Source organism: Anopheles gambiae, chromosome 2, assembly GCF_943734735.2.
Source record: "Anopheles gambiae chromosome 2, idAnoGambNW_F1_1, whole genome shotgun sequence".
NCBI classification, from domain to species: Eukaryota; Metazoa; Arthropoda; class Insecta; order Diptera; family Culicidae; genus Anopheles; species Anopheles gambiae.
The window spans coordinates 82,764,287-82,780,601 of NC_064601.1; the positions used below are offsets into that span (position 1 = coordinate 82,764,287).

A 16,315-nucleotide genomic window follows, 5' to 3' on the forward strand; every position below is an offset into this window, starting at 1 on the left:
TTATTCCAATTTAGAGATAACATAAATATCGATAAAATAGTAATCGAGTGGAAGTGAACGTGAATCGAATGTTTAACTTTTCTTTATAATATTTATATTATCCTGAATAAAAAAAATATTAATATTATAATATTTTGTATCCGATGTATTGTTAATCAAGATAAAGTATTTTGCATTTTTTGTATATAAACACTTCATCAAATATAAAAATGCATTGTTTTTAATATTTCATTCGCTCTACTAACATTTCCACTACATTATAATAGAATAGTGAATACTTCATTTTTCCCTATTTTAACTGAATCGTAAAACTGATACAATGCAAAATGTAAAATGCTAAAAATAGTTGCAGAATAGAATATACATTTCTCAGGGTAATTAATGCTCTATATTTAGATATGTTATTCTACATTCCTCTAACGATGAGCAAATAGAAAAAAATAAGTTTTCTGGTATAATTTCAACATTATTTTACACATTCTAAAGAATGTGATTATAAGAAATTTGGTCAAAAGTTCAAAGATATAATATAACTACTTATAAATAAAATAACATAAACTGATTGCATTAAAACATAAAATGCAACGCAAAGAACAGCTTTACCATCTTCTTGCAACTGATTATTTTGTGGAAACTGTACAATCAAACACTGTGCCATAAACGCGACGACCTTTGACACGCTGTCACAGCTGGGCCGGAGTGCGACACACTCAGCTTTATTATCATTACCTTAGTGCGAGATAAGGAGGTGAAAATCCAATGCAATTTATCCCATCCCGCAGCGCATTCTCTCGCCGTTCGGAAAGAGCGGGAACAACCACGGTGTGACTCTCAATGTGTGTGTGTATTTTTTTTTTTTCATTCATTGAGAAATGCCTTCTCGGGAGATAGATCGGGTGCGAAGCTCTCTGGGACAGGCCGGAGCAGCCAGCGCGATAGATGATAGATGCGAGGTTAGCCGAGGGAGCGCAATGAGCGGAACCACTCTGCGGAAACTCCAAAAACAGACATCGATTGTGCTCCTCCTGGTGTGGCGTGTGTGGTTGTGCGCGAGCAAATTGTCAAATGAGTGTATTTTGTTTAGCTTCGGAAGGCACCAGACCACCACCGCCAGCTAAACCACGCGAAAAAGGGCCGTTTTCACCCCCGTTTCGGGCGCAGCAACTGTACATAGAGTAAAAGGCTGGCCCCAGAGGGTGGTTCCCGCTGGTGTGAAATTCTGTGCCGTGTGCGTACCCCACCGTGCTGCCGTAGCGGAGCGCACCTCGTGAAAAAGAAACGCCTGAGCGCGCGTCCCTATCCTGTTGCCCGTGTGTGTGTGTTTGTACGTGTGTGTGTGCGTGCGTTGAAGTTTAGTGTGCTGCGTTGGTGTTCTTTTGTTCGTGGTGTTGTGCTCCCCAACTCGAAAAAAAAAACAGAAGAACAACCTAACAAAGTTCTCCTTTAGCCTCCGAGTCTTCTGGTGCTGCACACTTAGTTAGTTTTTTCTGGCACTCTTGTGGACACACACACACACAAACCCATATGCGCGAACACATACAGAGCGTGCACGCACGTACCACGCCACAGCCGTACGCACTACCGAAACGCTAGAACGGCAAATCTAGCAGGCGGCGACGAAAGCAGCAACAGAACCTGTGGTGGTTACCACCCAAACCCCACCGCGGGCAGGAAAGCGAAAAGCAGAAACACGGCAAATGTAAAATATACAGAGCGCGCAACACACACACCAACACCCAGAAAACGCAGCAAAGAAGCAGAACGCAGTTCGTCCTCAAACAAAACATCGAATTTTTCACTAAGTTAAAACCCATCGTTTGCACGCATCGGGAGAGCAAGCAGCATTGTGATGTTTGTCGTTGTACAAATGTTATTGTTAGTGAGAGCACAGTGACCGCATAGCAACAAACGGAGGGAGGGCAGAAGCAGAAGCAGGGGCAGGACGGCGGGCAGAAGCAGATTGTTGCCAGTTGAAACGAAAGCAAACGTTCTTGTTAGAGTTATTATTATACATATATTATATACATACACAGCAGTATACACCAGTATATATACACGCGCATATACATATATATACACCAATATACACACTTCCGAAAAGGCAAAACGTAAAACCCTAAAAAGCAAACAAAAAGTAAGACACGCACTGTAGGACAGTTACACGCACAGCACAGGTGTCCGCGATCCGGAAGCTAGAGCATCCTTTTTCTCCCCGCCCTGCACGCGTGTGTGTGAGAGTGTTAGTGTGTTTGTGTGTGTGTGTTTCCGCGTCACGGGTTTCGCGTGTCTCCCGTGTGTCCCAGCAACAGCAGCAGCAGCGGCGGAGCAGAGCAACAACAACAATTTCCCAGCACATCCCCAGCACCCCCCCAAAAAACCCACTTTTGTAGTGTGATCAACCAACGAACGTACGAACGAAACGCAGCAACAAAATACAACAAAAATCCACCAAGATGGGCGAAATGGATAGGAATAACAAGAAGATTTTACAAAACATTAAAATGCCCGAGCAAAGCAATGACTACCGAGTGGTACGAGTGTAATGTATAAAAAACACCAACACCCTTTCCCCGTTTTTCCATGCTGCTGCTTCCCACTAGACCACTAGGCAACTAGATGATGCCGCCCGTGCCCCATGGGTAGAGCGTTCCTGAGGCGATTGCTGCAAGCTCCCGCCTAGCCCATCAAAAGGCCTCAGAGGTTGGGTTGGGTTAGGTGCGGTGTGTGTCAAGCGGCATTCAGGCGTTCCTTGAAGGGCGTGCATACTAGTGGCAACTAGCGTTTAGTTTGCGTTTTAGTTGTTTTGTTTTTGCTATTGCATGCCCCCAAACCGTGCCCCATTCGCATACGTACTAAGAGAAAAAATTCTTTTCTGTGTTTTTTTTTGTTTGTGTGTGTGTGCGTGTGTTTCTTCTTCGTTTCATGCTCCGAACGGCCAACGACTTGCTACTGGGACTGCAAACCCCTGGAGGTGGTGTTCGGTGCGGGCGGTGTCGGCAAAAGCTCACTGGTGCTTCGATTTATCAAGGGAACGTTCCGTGAGAGCTACATTCCCACCATCGAGGATACGTACCGGCAGGTAAGAGGGCCAGCTCGGGCTTTTTAATCGGTGCACATCAAAAAACGAGGGGGTTCGTCGTTTCACGCTCGGAGTCTAATTTTCATTCTTTTTCTTTTTTTAGGTGATAAGCTGCAATAAAAATATCTGCACACTGCAAATCACCGACACGACGGGTTCGCATCAGTTCCCGGCAATGCAGCGGCTGTCCATCACGAAGGGTCACGCGTTCATACTGGTGTACTCGGTCTGCTCGAAACAGAGCCTCGAGGAGCTGCGACCGATATGGAGCTTAATTCGAGAGCTAAAGGTACGGTGAAGTGATGGAAGTGGTCAGGGATGGAGGATGAAAGCGCTTGCTCATATTTGCCTATTTTTGCCAGGGTGAAGAAATATCCCAAATACCGGTAATGCTGGTGGGCAACAAATGTGATGAAAGCGAAGACTTGCGGGAGGTGACCAACATCGAAGGTCAGACGGAGGCCGCTACCTGGGGCGTCTCGTTTATGGAAACGTCCGCCAAAGAGAACCACAACGTTACCGAGCTGTTTCAGGTAAGTGTGGCCAGCAAAAAAAAAACACTGTACTTACGCTCTAATTTAATTGAAATGCGTTTGCTTCCAAAACAAAATAATCGCCCAATCAACAGGAGCTGCTCAACATGGAAAAGAACCGCAACGTATCGCTCCAGCTGGACGGGAAGAACAAGAAGAAAAACAAGAAGAAAATGATGAAGGAGCAGGCCAAAGAGGAAAAGCTGCTGAAGGAAAAGAAGGAAAAGCAGCTGCAGCGAGAGAAGGAAAAGGGCAAGGAGAAGGAGAAGGACAAGGAAAAGCAAACGAAAGACAAGGACAAAGCGAAGGACGGTGGGAAGGACAAGGGTGCGGCTGGCCAGCAGGCGGCCGGGGCGGCGCCGGCCGGTGGCGAGGGCAGCGGCACACTAAAGGAAAAGTGTAAAGTGATGTGAAAAGCTGGGCCAAAACCAAACCGCCTGGAAGGTGGGGCCGCGAACGGCCCACGTCCACGGGTTGACCGTTGACGATGATGGTGATGATGATGATGACGCTGACCAGTACCGAAACAATGACGGCACGCTTACTCAACCAATGATCGCGTGTGGACGTGTCCGCACAATCGAACTTCGTTATATTATTGATATTATATGAGGAAAAAATCGCGATGCAATTGTGCAACGAGGCTAAATCGAGTACTTACACGCAACACAGACACAAACAATCACACACACACACAGCTAAACGCACGCATCACATACACAGATGCAGCTGATCGTAGGAAGAAATCACATGCTGGATCATATGTGCAGGTGATGCAGCAGAGAGGAACCGAATGGCGATTTATGCAAAGCATCTCGGGACGGCTGCTTCATCATGATCCAAATCTAAATACTTGAATGAAATCGTAAACGTATCGCGCGTACGCAACAAGCAATCGACATGATAGGGATGGGTAAGGGAAAGCGAACTCACACGAAAATACACAAACACATACACACAGACAAACAAACACACACACACACATATTGCATTGATAAGCAAATGGTTCGGGAGTATTATTCTTACGACAGCATTCATATATACAATGAAAGAAAGCAAGCAAGCAAGCAAGAAAGAAAACAACCAAATACCAAATTCTCTTAGCTATATCTCTTAGCTTACCAACTAATACACACGAATCGAATAGACGCTTAACTGAAGTGCACTAGATATAACAAAAGCAAAACCAACAAAAAAACCCAAAACCCCGTAGGAAAATTAACAATAACAATGATTATATTTTGCTTCAAATAACAAATAATAAATCGTTGAGATAATCACTAGTGTGAGATCGTTACTAACTTGTGTGCGATAGTCCAAAAGCTTTGCCGAAACGAGGTAGTGCAGAGAGTTGCAGTAGCGCAATCGGAGCGACCGTGTCAGGTATGCTGTATTTTTAAGGGCTTTTCTTTGAGTTTACCTAGATAGATCAACCTTCAACAGAGCGCTGCTTGGATTTGTTGCATTAAATCTCGTGTACAGACACAGTTGAAACCCGTCGCTTCGTTCATTCCCTTGTCCTTCTAAGCTCATGTAGCGTTATGTAAAGCTTTAATAAAGCTTTATAAATTACAACAACTACAAACACTTGTCGGTATGTGTTTTTAAGTATATTTACTATTGGCATTACAGGTTTCTCTTGCCTTCAAAGAGTATTTGAATTGAAGATGGTAGCACCCTTTCGAGTGATTTGGGGATGTTATTAAATGTCACAGTCTATGCAAAAGTTTGTTCTGTTGTCAGTGTTTGTAGCAATACCGCACTGATACGGGTATGGTCTGACGCCTCTCGAAGGCTAATATAGGATCTCCATACCCTACTCCGACTCAATACGTCCACGGCGTACAGAACGGTAACATATTTCTCCAAATATCTGAGCTTGGGTATACGGGGAAACCCAACCCCTTGGGAAGATGGGCTATATGGCTAAATTGAGCGGGGGGGACGACGACCAGCGTCTGTTCTCCATGTTAGGGGCGGCTGGGTGCCCCTTCTGTCCTGGCATCCTACGGGACTTTAATCAGCTAGGATGCGTAGGCCCTACGTCGAGACTGGAGGTTGGGGGAGAGGCCTTGCAAGCCACCCCTGGAAAAACATAAACGCAACGAAAGGAAACCAAAGGATTTCGAACCGGACCAACCGATACCGACCCACGCAACCGAACAAGGCAAACGATTGGAAACTCGGAACATGGAACTGCAGATCTCTCACAGCACCCGGAAGTACCCGCATTCTTTCGGACGAGGTGAGGGCCCGTGGCTTCGGAATAGTAGCACTTCAGGAGACGCGCTGGAAAGGAGTGACGGAGCGCCCCTATCGTAGCGATTGCATGATCTACCAAAGCGGTGGTGAAAAGCATGAACTCGGTACGGCGTTCCTGGTCATAGGTGAGATGCGAAAGCGAGTGATCGGGTGGTGGCCGATCAATGAACGGATGTGCAGGTTGAGGATTCGTGGCAGGTTCTTCAACCTGAGCATCATAAATGTGCATAGTCCGCACCTTGGAAGCACCGATGACGATAAAGACAATTATTATACGCAGTTGGAGAGGGAGTACGACCGCTGCCCACAACACGACGTTAAAATTGTCATCGGGGATTTTAATGCTCAGGTCGGACGGGAGGAGGCATTTCAACCGACGATAGGAAGTTTCAGTGCCCACCGGCTGACCAACGACAACGGGCTTCGGCTCGTAAACTTCGCCTCCTCCAAGCACATGAACATTCGCAGCACCTTCTTCCAGCTAGTGATGGGTAGCCGGAATCGCACCCACGGCTCGGAATCGCTTCCGAGCATTGCTACTCCGGCTCCGATTCCGAAAAATTCAAACCGTCGATTCCGCCCGGAGCCGTCGGAGCCGTCCGGAGCCGTCGGAGCCGTCCGGAGCCGTCCGGAGCCGTCGGAGCCGTCCGGAGCCGTCCGGAGCCGCTAGTCGGCAGCCGGAGCCGTCGGAGCCGTCCGGAGCCGTCGGAGCCGTCGGAGCCGTCCGGAGCCGTCCGGAGCCGTCCGGAGCCGTCGGAGCCGTCCGGAGCCGTCCGGAGCCGTCCGGAGCCGCTAGTCGGCAGCCGGAGCCGTCGGAGCCGTCGGAGCCGTCGGAACCGTCGGAGCCGTCCGGAGCCGTCCGGAGCCGTCGGAGCCGTCGGAGCCGTCGGAGCCGTCGGAGCCGTCCGGAGCCGTCGGAGCCGTTGGAGCCGTTGGAGCTGTCCGGAATCGTTGGAGCCGTCGGAGCCGTCCGGAGCCGTCGGAGCCGTTGGAGCCGTCGGAGCCGCTAGTCGGCAGCTGGAGCCGGTCGGAGCCGTCGTAGCAGTTGGAGCCGACGGAGCCGGTTGGAGCCGTCCGGAGCCGACGGAGCCGACGGAGCCGTCCGGAGCCGGTCGGAACCGTCGTAGTCGTTGGAGCCGACGGAGCCGTCGTAGTCGTTGGAGCCAACGGAACCGGTTGGAGACGTTGGGACCGTCGGGGCCGTCGAAGCCGACAGAGCCAGTTCGAGTCGTCGGAGTCGTTGTAATAGTCGGAAGTCTTCTGAAGCGCATTAATTTCCCGATATCAGCGATGATTTCATTTTAAAAAAACAGCTTACGAGTAAAAAAATAGTCTTCTTCATTTATTGCTCTGAAGTTTTTTTGTATTTTTTTTAAACAATAAAGTCAAAAACAATTGTTTGCTCCGTATATATAGGGAAAAACTATGAATCAAACTATTATTGATCTTAATTTTCATAAAAGATGGACGGATGATTGATAGTTATAATCTTTGTCTTGTCCATGTGCCATCATGTTATTCGGTAAAAAACAAGTGCGGCCTAAACCATACACGTTAGTCGATGTAAACAACCGTGCAAAACTGCCATAATTACACTCGTCTGCCTCGTTCGTATTTTATCAAACCCACCTCCCGTCATAGTTCTATTGCTCCTTGACCTCCTAATTTGATTCATTTTTTTTCCTATGTATATATACGGAGCAAACAATTATTTTTGGCTTTATTTTTGAAAAAAAAAAACACACAAAAAAACTTTATATCAATAAATGAAGAAGACTCTTTTTTACTCGTTAGCTGTTTTTTACAATAAAATTATCACTAATATCGGGAAATTAATGCGCTTCAGAATGCTTCCGACTATTACAACTACTCCGACGGCTCCGACGGCTCCGGACGGCTCCAACGGCGACAAGGGTACCGACGGCTCCGCCGGTTCCGGACGGCTCCGGCTGGCTCCGGACGGCTCCGACGGCTCCAACGGCTCCAACGGCTCCAACGGCTCCAACGGCTCCGACGGCTCCGGACGGCTCCGACGGCTCCGGACGGCTCCGGCTGCCGACTAGCGGCTCCGGACGGCTCCGGACGGCTCCGGACGGCTCCGACGGCTCCGGACGGCTCCGACGGCTCCGGACGGCTCCGGCTGCCGACTAGCGGCTCCGGACGGCTCCGGACGGCTCCGGACGGCTCCGACGGCTCCGGACGGCTCCGACGGCTCCGGACGGCTCCGACGGCTCCGGACGGCTCCGGACGGCTCCGACGGCTCCGGACGGCTCCGACGGCTCCGACCGGCTCCGGCTGCCGACTAGCGGCTCCGGACGGCTCCGAACGGCTCCGGACGGCTCCGAGGTCGGAGTTTCGCACCTACCTTCCGGAATCGCTTCAAATTTTGGCGGAGTCATCCGGAAGCGATTCCGGATTTTTGTTGAATTTACCCATCACTACTTCCAGCACGCACCTCGCTTCAGTTACACCTGGAGATCACCGCAGCAAACACTTTCCCAGATCGACCACGTTCTCATCGATGGAAGGCACTTCTCGGACATAATCGACGTAAGGACCTATAGAGGAGCAAACGTCGACTCAGACCATTTCCTGGTTATGGTAAAGTTACGCCAGAAACTGTGCGTGGCCAACAAACTGCGCTATCAGCCCACCCCAAGGCTCAACACAGACCGGCTGAAACAAGCTGTTGTGGCGAGGGACTTCGCAATCGCGCTTGGGGAAGCGCTGCCGGAGGACATCACCACCGAGGCGATGTCTCTCAATGACCACTGATCGACAGATGGAAGTGCTACTTCGACAGACACCTGAACGGAGCAAATACCAGAGCAGACGCAGGAAGCAGAGGAGAGCAACCCTACGACAGCCAGCATGACAATGACGAAGTGCCCCCGCCATCTTTGGACGAAGTCATCAGCGCCATCAAACAGCTGAAATGTAACAAGTCAGCTGGCAGCGATGGTCTGGTGGCCGAACTGTTCAAGATGGGTCCGGAGAGGCTTGCCGTCATCATGCATCGGCTGATTGTTAGGATTTGGGATCAGGAAGAACTACCGGACGAGTGGAAACTGGGTGTCATACACCCAGTGTACAAAAAGGGCGACAGGCTGGACTGTGCTAACTTCCGGGCCATCACAGTCCTGAATGCTGCCTACAAGATCCTGTCCCGAATACTCTTCTGCAGACTTTCGCCTCTTGCTACAGATTTCGTCGGCAGCTATCAAGCTGGATTTGTTGGAGGAAAATCAACTACCGACCAAATCTTTACTCTACGGCAGATCCTCCAGAAATGCCGAGAGCACCAGATCCCTACGCACCACCTGTTCATCGACTTCAAGGCGGCCTACGACACCATAGATCGGACCGAACTATGGAACACCATGCAGCAGCACGGATTCCCTGGGAAGCTGGTACGACTGTTGCGGGCCACTATGGACGGGGTGCAGTGCAAGGTGAGAGTGACGAACATGCTGTCAGAAGCGTTCGAATCTCACCGGGGTCTGAGGCAAGGGGATGGACTCTCCTGTTTGCTGTTCAACATCGCTCTGGAAGGTGTCATGCGAAGCGCGGGCTTCGACATCCGGGGCACGATTTTCACCCGAACTCTCCAATTCCTTGGCTTCGCGGATGACATCGACATCATCGGGCGAACATCTGCGGCGGTGTGCGAGGCGTACACCCGACTGAAACGCGAAGCCGCTAGGATTGGATTGAGGATCAATGCGACGAAGACAAAGTACCTGCTTGCCGGGGGCTCTGACCGTGATAGAGCCCGACTCGGAAGCAGAGTATCAGTTGACGGCGACGATCTCGAGGTGGTAGAGGAGTTCTGCTACCTTGGCACGATCGTAACTTCGGACAACAACGTAAGCAGCGAAATCCGAAGGCGCATTGTTCAGGGAAATCGTGCCTACTACGGGCTCCACAAACTCCTGCGATCCAGAAGACTCCAACAACACACGAAATGCGCGATATATCGCACACTGATACGTCCGGTGGTCCTCTACGGGTACGAGTCCTGGACTTTACTGACGGAGGACGCCAATGCACTCGCCATTTTCGAACGGCGGGTGCTAAGGACTATCTTTGGCGGTGTGTGTGAGCACGGCGTGTGGAGAAGGAGGATGAACCACGAGCTAGCTGAGCTGTTTGGCGGTGCAGACATCCTGACGGTCATCAAAGCCGGAAGGATACGCTGGCTGGGGCACGTGATGAGGATGCCGGACTCATGCCCCACCAGGAAGGTGCTCGTCAGCGACCCGTTCGGCTCGAGGCGTAGAGGAGCACAGCGAGCTCGCTGGCTGGATCAGGTGGAGTCGCACCTGTCGGAGATCGGATGCAGCCGTGGTTGGAGGACTGCAGCCCAGGACCGAGTTTCCTGGAAACGAATTGGCGACCTGGCCATGTCTACGAGACGTGCTCATTGAGCAGGCCAAGAAGAAGAAGAAGAAGTCTATGCAAAAGGAGCAAGGAAATATTACCCTATTTTATGGAAACGCTTTTCAAAGGATGCCATCGACTTGAAGTTAAGTAGATATTCTATATGCATTTTGTATTGAACTAGAAAGATACCGTATATGACAACAGCATTGAACATGCACATTGACCAGTTGATTGTGCATTGCAATGAGAAATAATCAATGATGTGTTCATATGAAGTCTATGATTCAATTGCACTACTGTCGATTGATTCGGTCAGTTGCAGGTGTAGGTTTTCGGGGGCCCATTCACGGGACTACTCTATTCACTGTTTTTATATATGCTGTACTGATCATATACAGGACCTCAAATGCTCAGTCCTCCTACCATCAAAACCCGCCACTAATCCAAAGTATGCGATACTTGGTGTGCTTTAAGTTACATCACGATACTACTATCATTTTAAAAGCTTCGTTTAATTGATGTGATTATTGGACGTGTTTGTTATTTTTTTTAACATATTGCACAAACTATATATAAAAAAAATATTTTTAATTAAATTTACATCTTGGAAAAAGTTTTTCAGTATAAAAATACGATGTAACATGGTACTCATTTTTCCCCCTTGTATAGATATTAAACCATTTTCCATAGGACTTCGCTATACGCGAATGGTAAAGTCACTCTAAAATGATTCGTTAAACAGAAAAACGTGATAATGGTATGTGATAATGGTTGTACCTTGATTTTCTTTTTTGTTTCGAAAAATTCTAGGTAGTTAAAAAAAACCCTCCATTATGGCAGCTATGGAAATAATGATTTTTGATAAGTTAATCCCATCCATTGTTTAAGATTGGTTAACATTATGTGTTTGAACATTGTTGTTGCATAAATTCGAACACAATGGTGATGTATATCTAAAAATCGGTCAGTAATACTGTGCAGCGAACGTAACAGTAATGCTCACACTGATCTCACTGCTAGAAGAGGTTTCATATAATCATGTTTCCAAAGCCTTCAATAGTTTGTTAGTTATTCTCCGTAGCAAGCCTGAGAGATGTTAACAAACATTTGTACTACAGCAAAAATGATGCATCTAATGATAATTGCCAGGGTTAAACCTTTCCTTCTTCAAAGACTTTACGATTTAAGCGGTAACATCAGGCTAAATTTTCTTTTCTGTTAGATTCGTAAAATATTTCCTGGAGTCAAAACGATATCATCCTTACAGATATATACATAAAGACAAACATTGTTATTTTTCAGATAAGATACCATGAAAATTTCGACAAATGAATTGCCTATGCCTATGATAAGCTTAACCGTTAAGGTGCCCTTAGTCGACTACAAAGTATATGAAAACATTTCTAACTATTTTTTTAAGTATACATTATTGGGTTATAATTTTTGCCGGTCGTGGATACCAAACCAATTACTTTTGTAGCCACTCAACGCTGCAGAGATAGAAATGTAACGTGTAAGAGATATAATGCGACGCAGAGTAAGGAAATTAAAAACTACTCATTGTGTTTGAGCATGAACAAATCCTCGTACGATGCAATGTAACAATTCTTACATTTGTCCCGCTTACGATTAAGATAGTGATCTATATGGAACATGCATACGGTATTTCTACTGCACAGTATTCACAACAAGCTCTAACAGAACGTAAGAACGACCTCTTTGGTCGGAGATTGCAAAATGTAGGACATTGGCTATCATCTTCACCGATTGAAGCTAGGGCAATCAGTTACAGTTTCGCGACGACACAGTGCGGTTCAGTTCTTGTTGCTGGTTAAGACAGAATTCAGTTACCGGGAATTTCTATCTCATCTTGCAAGTATGAGTCGCTCACTGGATTGGTTTCCTCTATTGCTTTGCTTGCTGTGTGTAGTCGTGTCGCAAACACATGCACAGAACAACCATTTAACGTGTGGTAAACGCAAAGTAAAGACGGAATATCTCATTCAAAATGGCATAGATGCTAAGGCCGGTCACTGGCCGTGGCATGTAGCCATCTTCCATAGAACGTCGGGAAGGATGGAGTACGCTTGCGGTGGATCTATTATCGATGAGAGCACCATTCTCACAGGTATCACGATCACAGCTCGCCGTGTTGTAGTGTATCTCACGGAATGAAATTTATATTTGTTCCCTTTTCCCAAGCGTCTCATTGCGTGTACACCAAAAGCGGTGTGCTTTCGGTATCGCGAGTGTCCGTGGACGTGGGACGAATCCATCTAAACGAAACAAGCAACTATACGCAAACACACGCCGTGCGTCAGATAATAGTGCATCCGAGGTTTAGCCAACACAGCATCATCAACGACATTGCGCTGATCAAGCTGCGCACGAACATCACGATGAGCAAGTACGTGCAGCCGGTCTGTCTGTGGACCATGGACAGCAATCAGACGTTGATCGTGGGAAGAAGTGGTACCATCGTTGGATTCGGGCTGAACGAACGGGACGTTGTGTCCGATCAGCTCAAACAGGCATTGGTAGGCGTGCAGGATGCGTTGACGTGCATTGCAAGCGATCGGGATGTGTTCGGAACTCACCTGACAACGGACATGTTCTGTGGTATGGGCCAGAATGGTGCAAGCGCATGCAATGGAGATAGCGGTGGAGGAATGTTCTTCGAAGTCGGTGGAAAATGGTACGTCAGGGGCCTGGTGTCTTTCACGCCCCTAAATGCCAACACCAAACCGTGCGATCCGCGTAAGAACACCGCCTATACTGACGTGGCAAAATACTTGGATTGGATTAAACAGTACATTGATCAGCGTGTGCTTTCGTTCGAGAATGATGTGCTGCATGTAGACTACGAGGAAAAGCTAAGGCTGTTCAACTTTGAAACGTGCGGTGTGAAATCATATTCTACAGGTAACAATGTATTGAGTTGGACACTGCCATGGCTTGGGTTTGTTAAAACTCCGAACACCATCGATGCTAGATGTACAATTACTCTCATTAGCGACTGGTATGCGGTTGGACCTGCGCATTGTTTAGATAATGTCGGTTCCGAGTAAGTATAGTTGTACTATTTGTAACAAAGCTTATATTGTTTCCCAGTATTCATGCCACTTTTCGACAATTTAGAGCGTTTATCGTGCTCGGTAGCTTGTCAGAATATTCGAAGGATGAATGCTTCGTTCCCAATGGGACGACCATATGTACTCATGCTGCACAAGTACGCGGAATGCAACGAATCATACTACACCCAAAGTTCGACAGGAACACATATGCTAACAACATCGCACTGATCGAGTTGCTGAGTCCAGCAGACACTACACAGTCTTATGTGCAGCCTATCTGTATGCCCGTAACGTCTGAGCTTCGATCGAACGCCAAGACTAACTTGCACGTAGCTGCATTCTTGAAAGATGAGCTGACGTACACAACTTTACTCGTGAGGTACATCGAGTCTGTCGATTGTGTGACACGGTACTCCGAACGACAAATTAGGCTTAATCTTGATAGCAACCAGTTCTGTGCAGAAATCTCGAACAAGCAGGAAGAACAAAATTGCCTTCCTCTGTTCGCGGGAGTACCGCTCCAGGAAAGAAGGATATTCAATGGCACGGAGCGATACTTTCTGCGGGGAGTTGAGTTCCATGGATCACACTGTAAATCAGTGGTACCGTCCATTTATAATGATTTGGAAGCTTATCTCGACTGGATACTGTACAACATGAGGTACAACATGCTAGAAACGACGGGTGATGCTATATTTTTTACAACCAACCAAACACTTCAGTCAGAATGGAGCAACGTGCGGCAGCAGCCGGGAAAGGAAAAGTTGCGCTTATTCAATATGGACACCTGTGGGTTAGCCAACAAAGGTGCTGATATCATTCCTCAGTTGACTTTCATTCCTTGGCACGGGCTATTATGGGAAAATGAAAGTGTTAACCGCTGGTCCCCTACGATGCGTAGTATCGTAGTGCTCATAAGTGAATGGTATGCGTTGGCCCCGAAGTTCATTGCAGAAAACGATGCATCCTGGTAAGTGATCTAGCGTGAAGTGGTGTAAGTAACCTATCGTGAATGAGTTTTTGACCGTTTCTCTGCAGGCGAATAGTTGTTCTAGGACTGCAGCCCCACACTCTCACCAACTGTACCCCTAGCACATGCGAACAAACACACCAACTGGTGGAAATCAAGAATATTATCCCATCTCCAACCAACAATTCGAGACAGATGTTTGCATTGTTGGAGTTTGTCGAGCCCGCTAATCTAAACATTCCATACATCAGACCGATCTGTTTGCCCTTCATGGATCAATTGTATAAACATGTACCCTCACATATGATTATGTCGTCGTATTACAATAACGTCCTAAGCAAAAGGATAGCATTGATTGACACTCCGACCTGCCAGCAACGATTTCTGGTTGAGAGATTTTACTTGGAGTTTAACAATCTAACTGTGGAGTGTGCAGTCGAGGAGGAAATGTTCAGACAAATGCCTTTACCTGCCACCTTGGGCAGTCTGTTACAGATGCCGGTACGGTATGGAGGACAAACACAATATTTTTTGTACGCAATCAATACGGTATATCCGGCTAATTTCGATTTCTTGGTTTTTGGTCCGTACCTCTTCACGCGGTTTGAGATGGACAACATTGAGTGGATCTTAGAGAATATGGAGGAAAAAGTTCGCCAAACTTCATTCCTCACTACGACAGGGAATACACGTGTGAATTTGAAACCAGTTCAGCATGCATCTAGCCAGGCTTTGTTCGACTTCAACACGTGCGGTGAATCTTCAGCCAGCTACCAAACACCATGGCTGGGGCGTGTCGATTACGGTACGGCGATGTTCGATGCAAGAAGCTGTTTTGTAACACTAATAAGCGAGTGGTACGCTGTTGGTCCTGCAGGTTGTTTCGATGACTCTAGTGAACAGTAAGTATGGCTGTCTGTGTCGATAAGGCATGCAAGGTAATGTATCTTTTATGTTGGTTGCAGGTTTGCTGTAGTATTTGGGGCTATTAGGGAGGCCATCAAGACAGAGTGTGATAAAACGAATAACACTGAATTATGCAATATTCCTACTCAAAGTGTTACGGTTCAGAAGGTATTCAATCACCCACTCTATAATAGAACCAGAAACCATGATATTGCGTTGATAAAGCTTGCCTCTCGTGTGGATACAAGTCGTCCGAATGTGAAGCCCATTTGTTTACCGACTGCGGACATCATACGAAGTTATGATACATCAAGCCTTGTCCTGAGCTATTCCAGTCTGGAAATTACCAATGTGGATGATAGATACATTGACACGGAGGAATGTCAGAAACGATGGCAAGCTTTGATGGTGAGCTTTGCCGTCGATGGATCGAAGCATTGTGTAATTCAACAACGATCGATGGAAGATACATGTGCCGTTACAGTTGCTGGTGTCTCGCTGCACTCACTCCAAACAATGACATCAGGTGACAGACACTTTTTGCGCGGATTTGCTACAGCCAGGCCATCACATTGTAGCATATACTATCCCGTAGTTTACACTAACACAGATACTTATTTAGATTGGATATTGAAAATTATGGAGCAGCCTGCCGATCTACCGTTCGATCTGCGAGACATACTTATTTTTAACAAAAAGTGATCAGTTTATTTTTTTTTTTCAAGGAGCCTTACAATGCGGCTAGATTAAATAAAACTATATATTTGTTATTGCTATATATTCTACTACGTTCGGTTTATATTGCTTTATGTTTCCATTGCGGAGCTAGTAAGTAAGAATATTTTTTCTATGGCTCTAGCTCCAGCTGATCAACGATCAACGCAACGATCATTGGCTGGTATGATTGAATTCCCGCATTCTCATAACATGTACCAACTTAGGCCGCGGGGCCACGAGGCTTTCTCAAGCTGAGAAAACGTTCTCAAGCACTCATATCAATTTCTCAAGCACTCAAAACTTGTTCTCAGACGCGAGCCCGTGGCCGTCGTCACTTTTTCTCACTCTGAGAAACTGATATTGCCACTCAAGCTTTAGTTGGAGCTTGAAA

General features: G+C 47.1%; 2 protein-coding genes across 2 annotated transcripts; both read left to right on the forward strand.

The window, feature by feature from the left end:
- The first annotated feature begins 767 nt into the window (after nucleotides 1-767).
- LOC1270373 (GTP-binding protein Di-Ras2) lies at nucleotides 768-4,913 on the forward strand. The gene is made up of 5 exons (XM_309095.5): nucleotides 768-2,531; nucleotides 2,972-3,079; nucleotides 3,183-3,368; nucleotides 3,442-3,612; nucleotides 3,708-4,913. The coding sequence occupies exons 1-5, from the start codon at nucleotides 2,454-2,456 to the stop codon at nucleotides 4,023-4,025; spliced, it is 861 nt and encodes a 286-aa protein (XP_309095.5). The 5' UTR covers nucleotides 768-2,453; the 3' UTR covers nucleotides 4,026-4,913.
- A 7,121-nt stretch (nucleotides 4,914-12,034) lies between these two features.
- LOC3289940 (uncharacterized) lies at nucleotides 12,035-15,995 on the forward strand. Its single transcript, XM_560320.3, has 5 exons — nucleotides 12,035-12,385; nucleotides 12,460-13,321; nucleotides 13,396-14,301; nucleotides 14,370-15,203; nucleotides 15,267-15,995. Exons 1-5 carry the CDS (start codon nucleotides 12,136-12,138, stop codon nucleotides 15,907-15,909), a joined length of 3,495 nt encoding a protein of 1,164 aa, XP_560320.3. The 5' UTR covers nucleotides 12,035-12,135; the 3' UTR covers nucleotides 15,910-15,995.
- The last annotated feature ends 320 nt before the right edge of the window (nucleotides 15,996-16,315 follow it).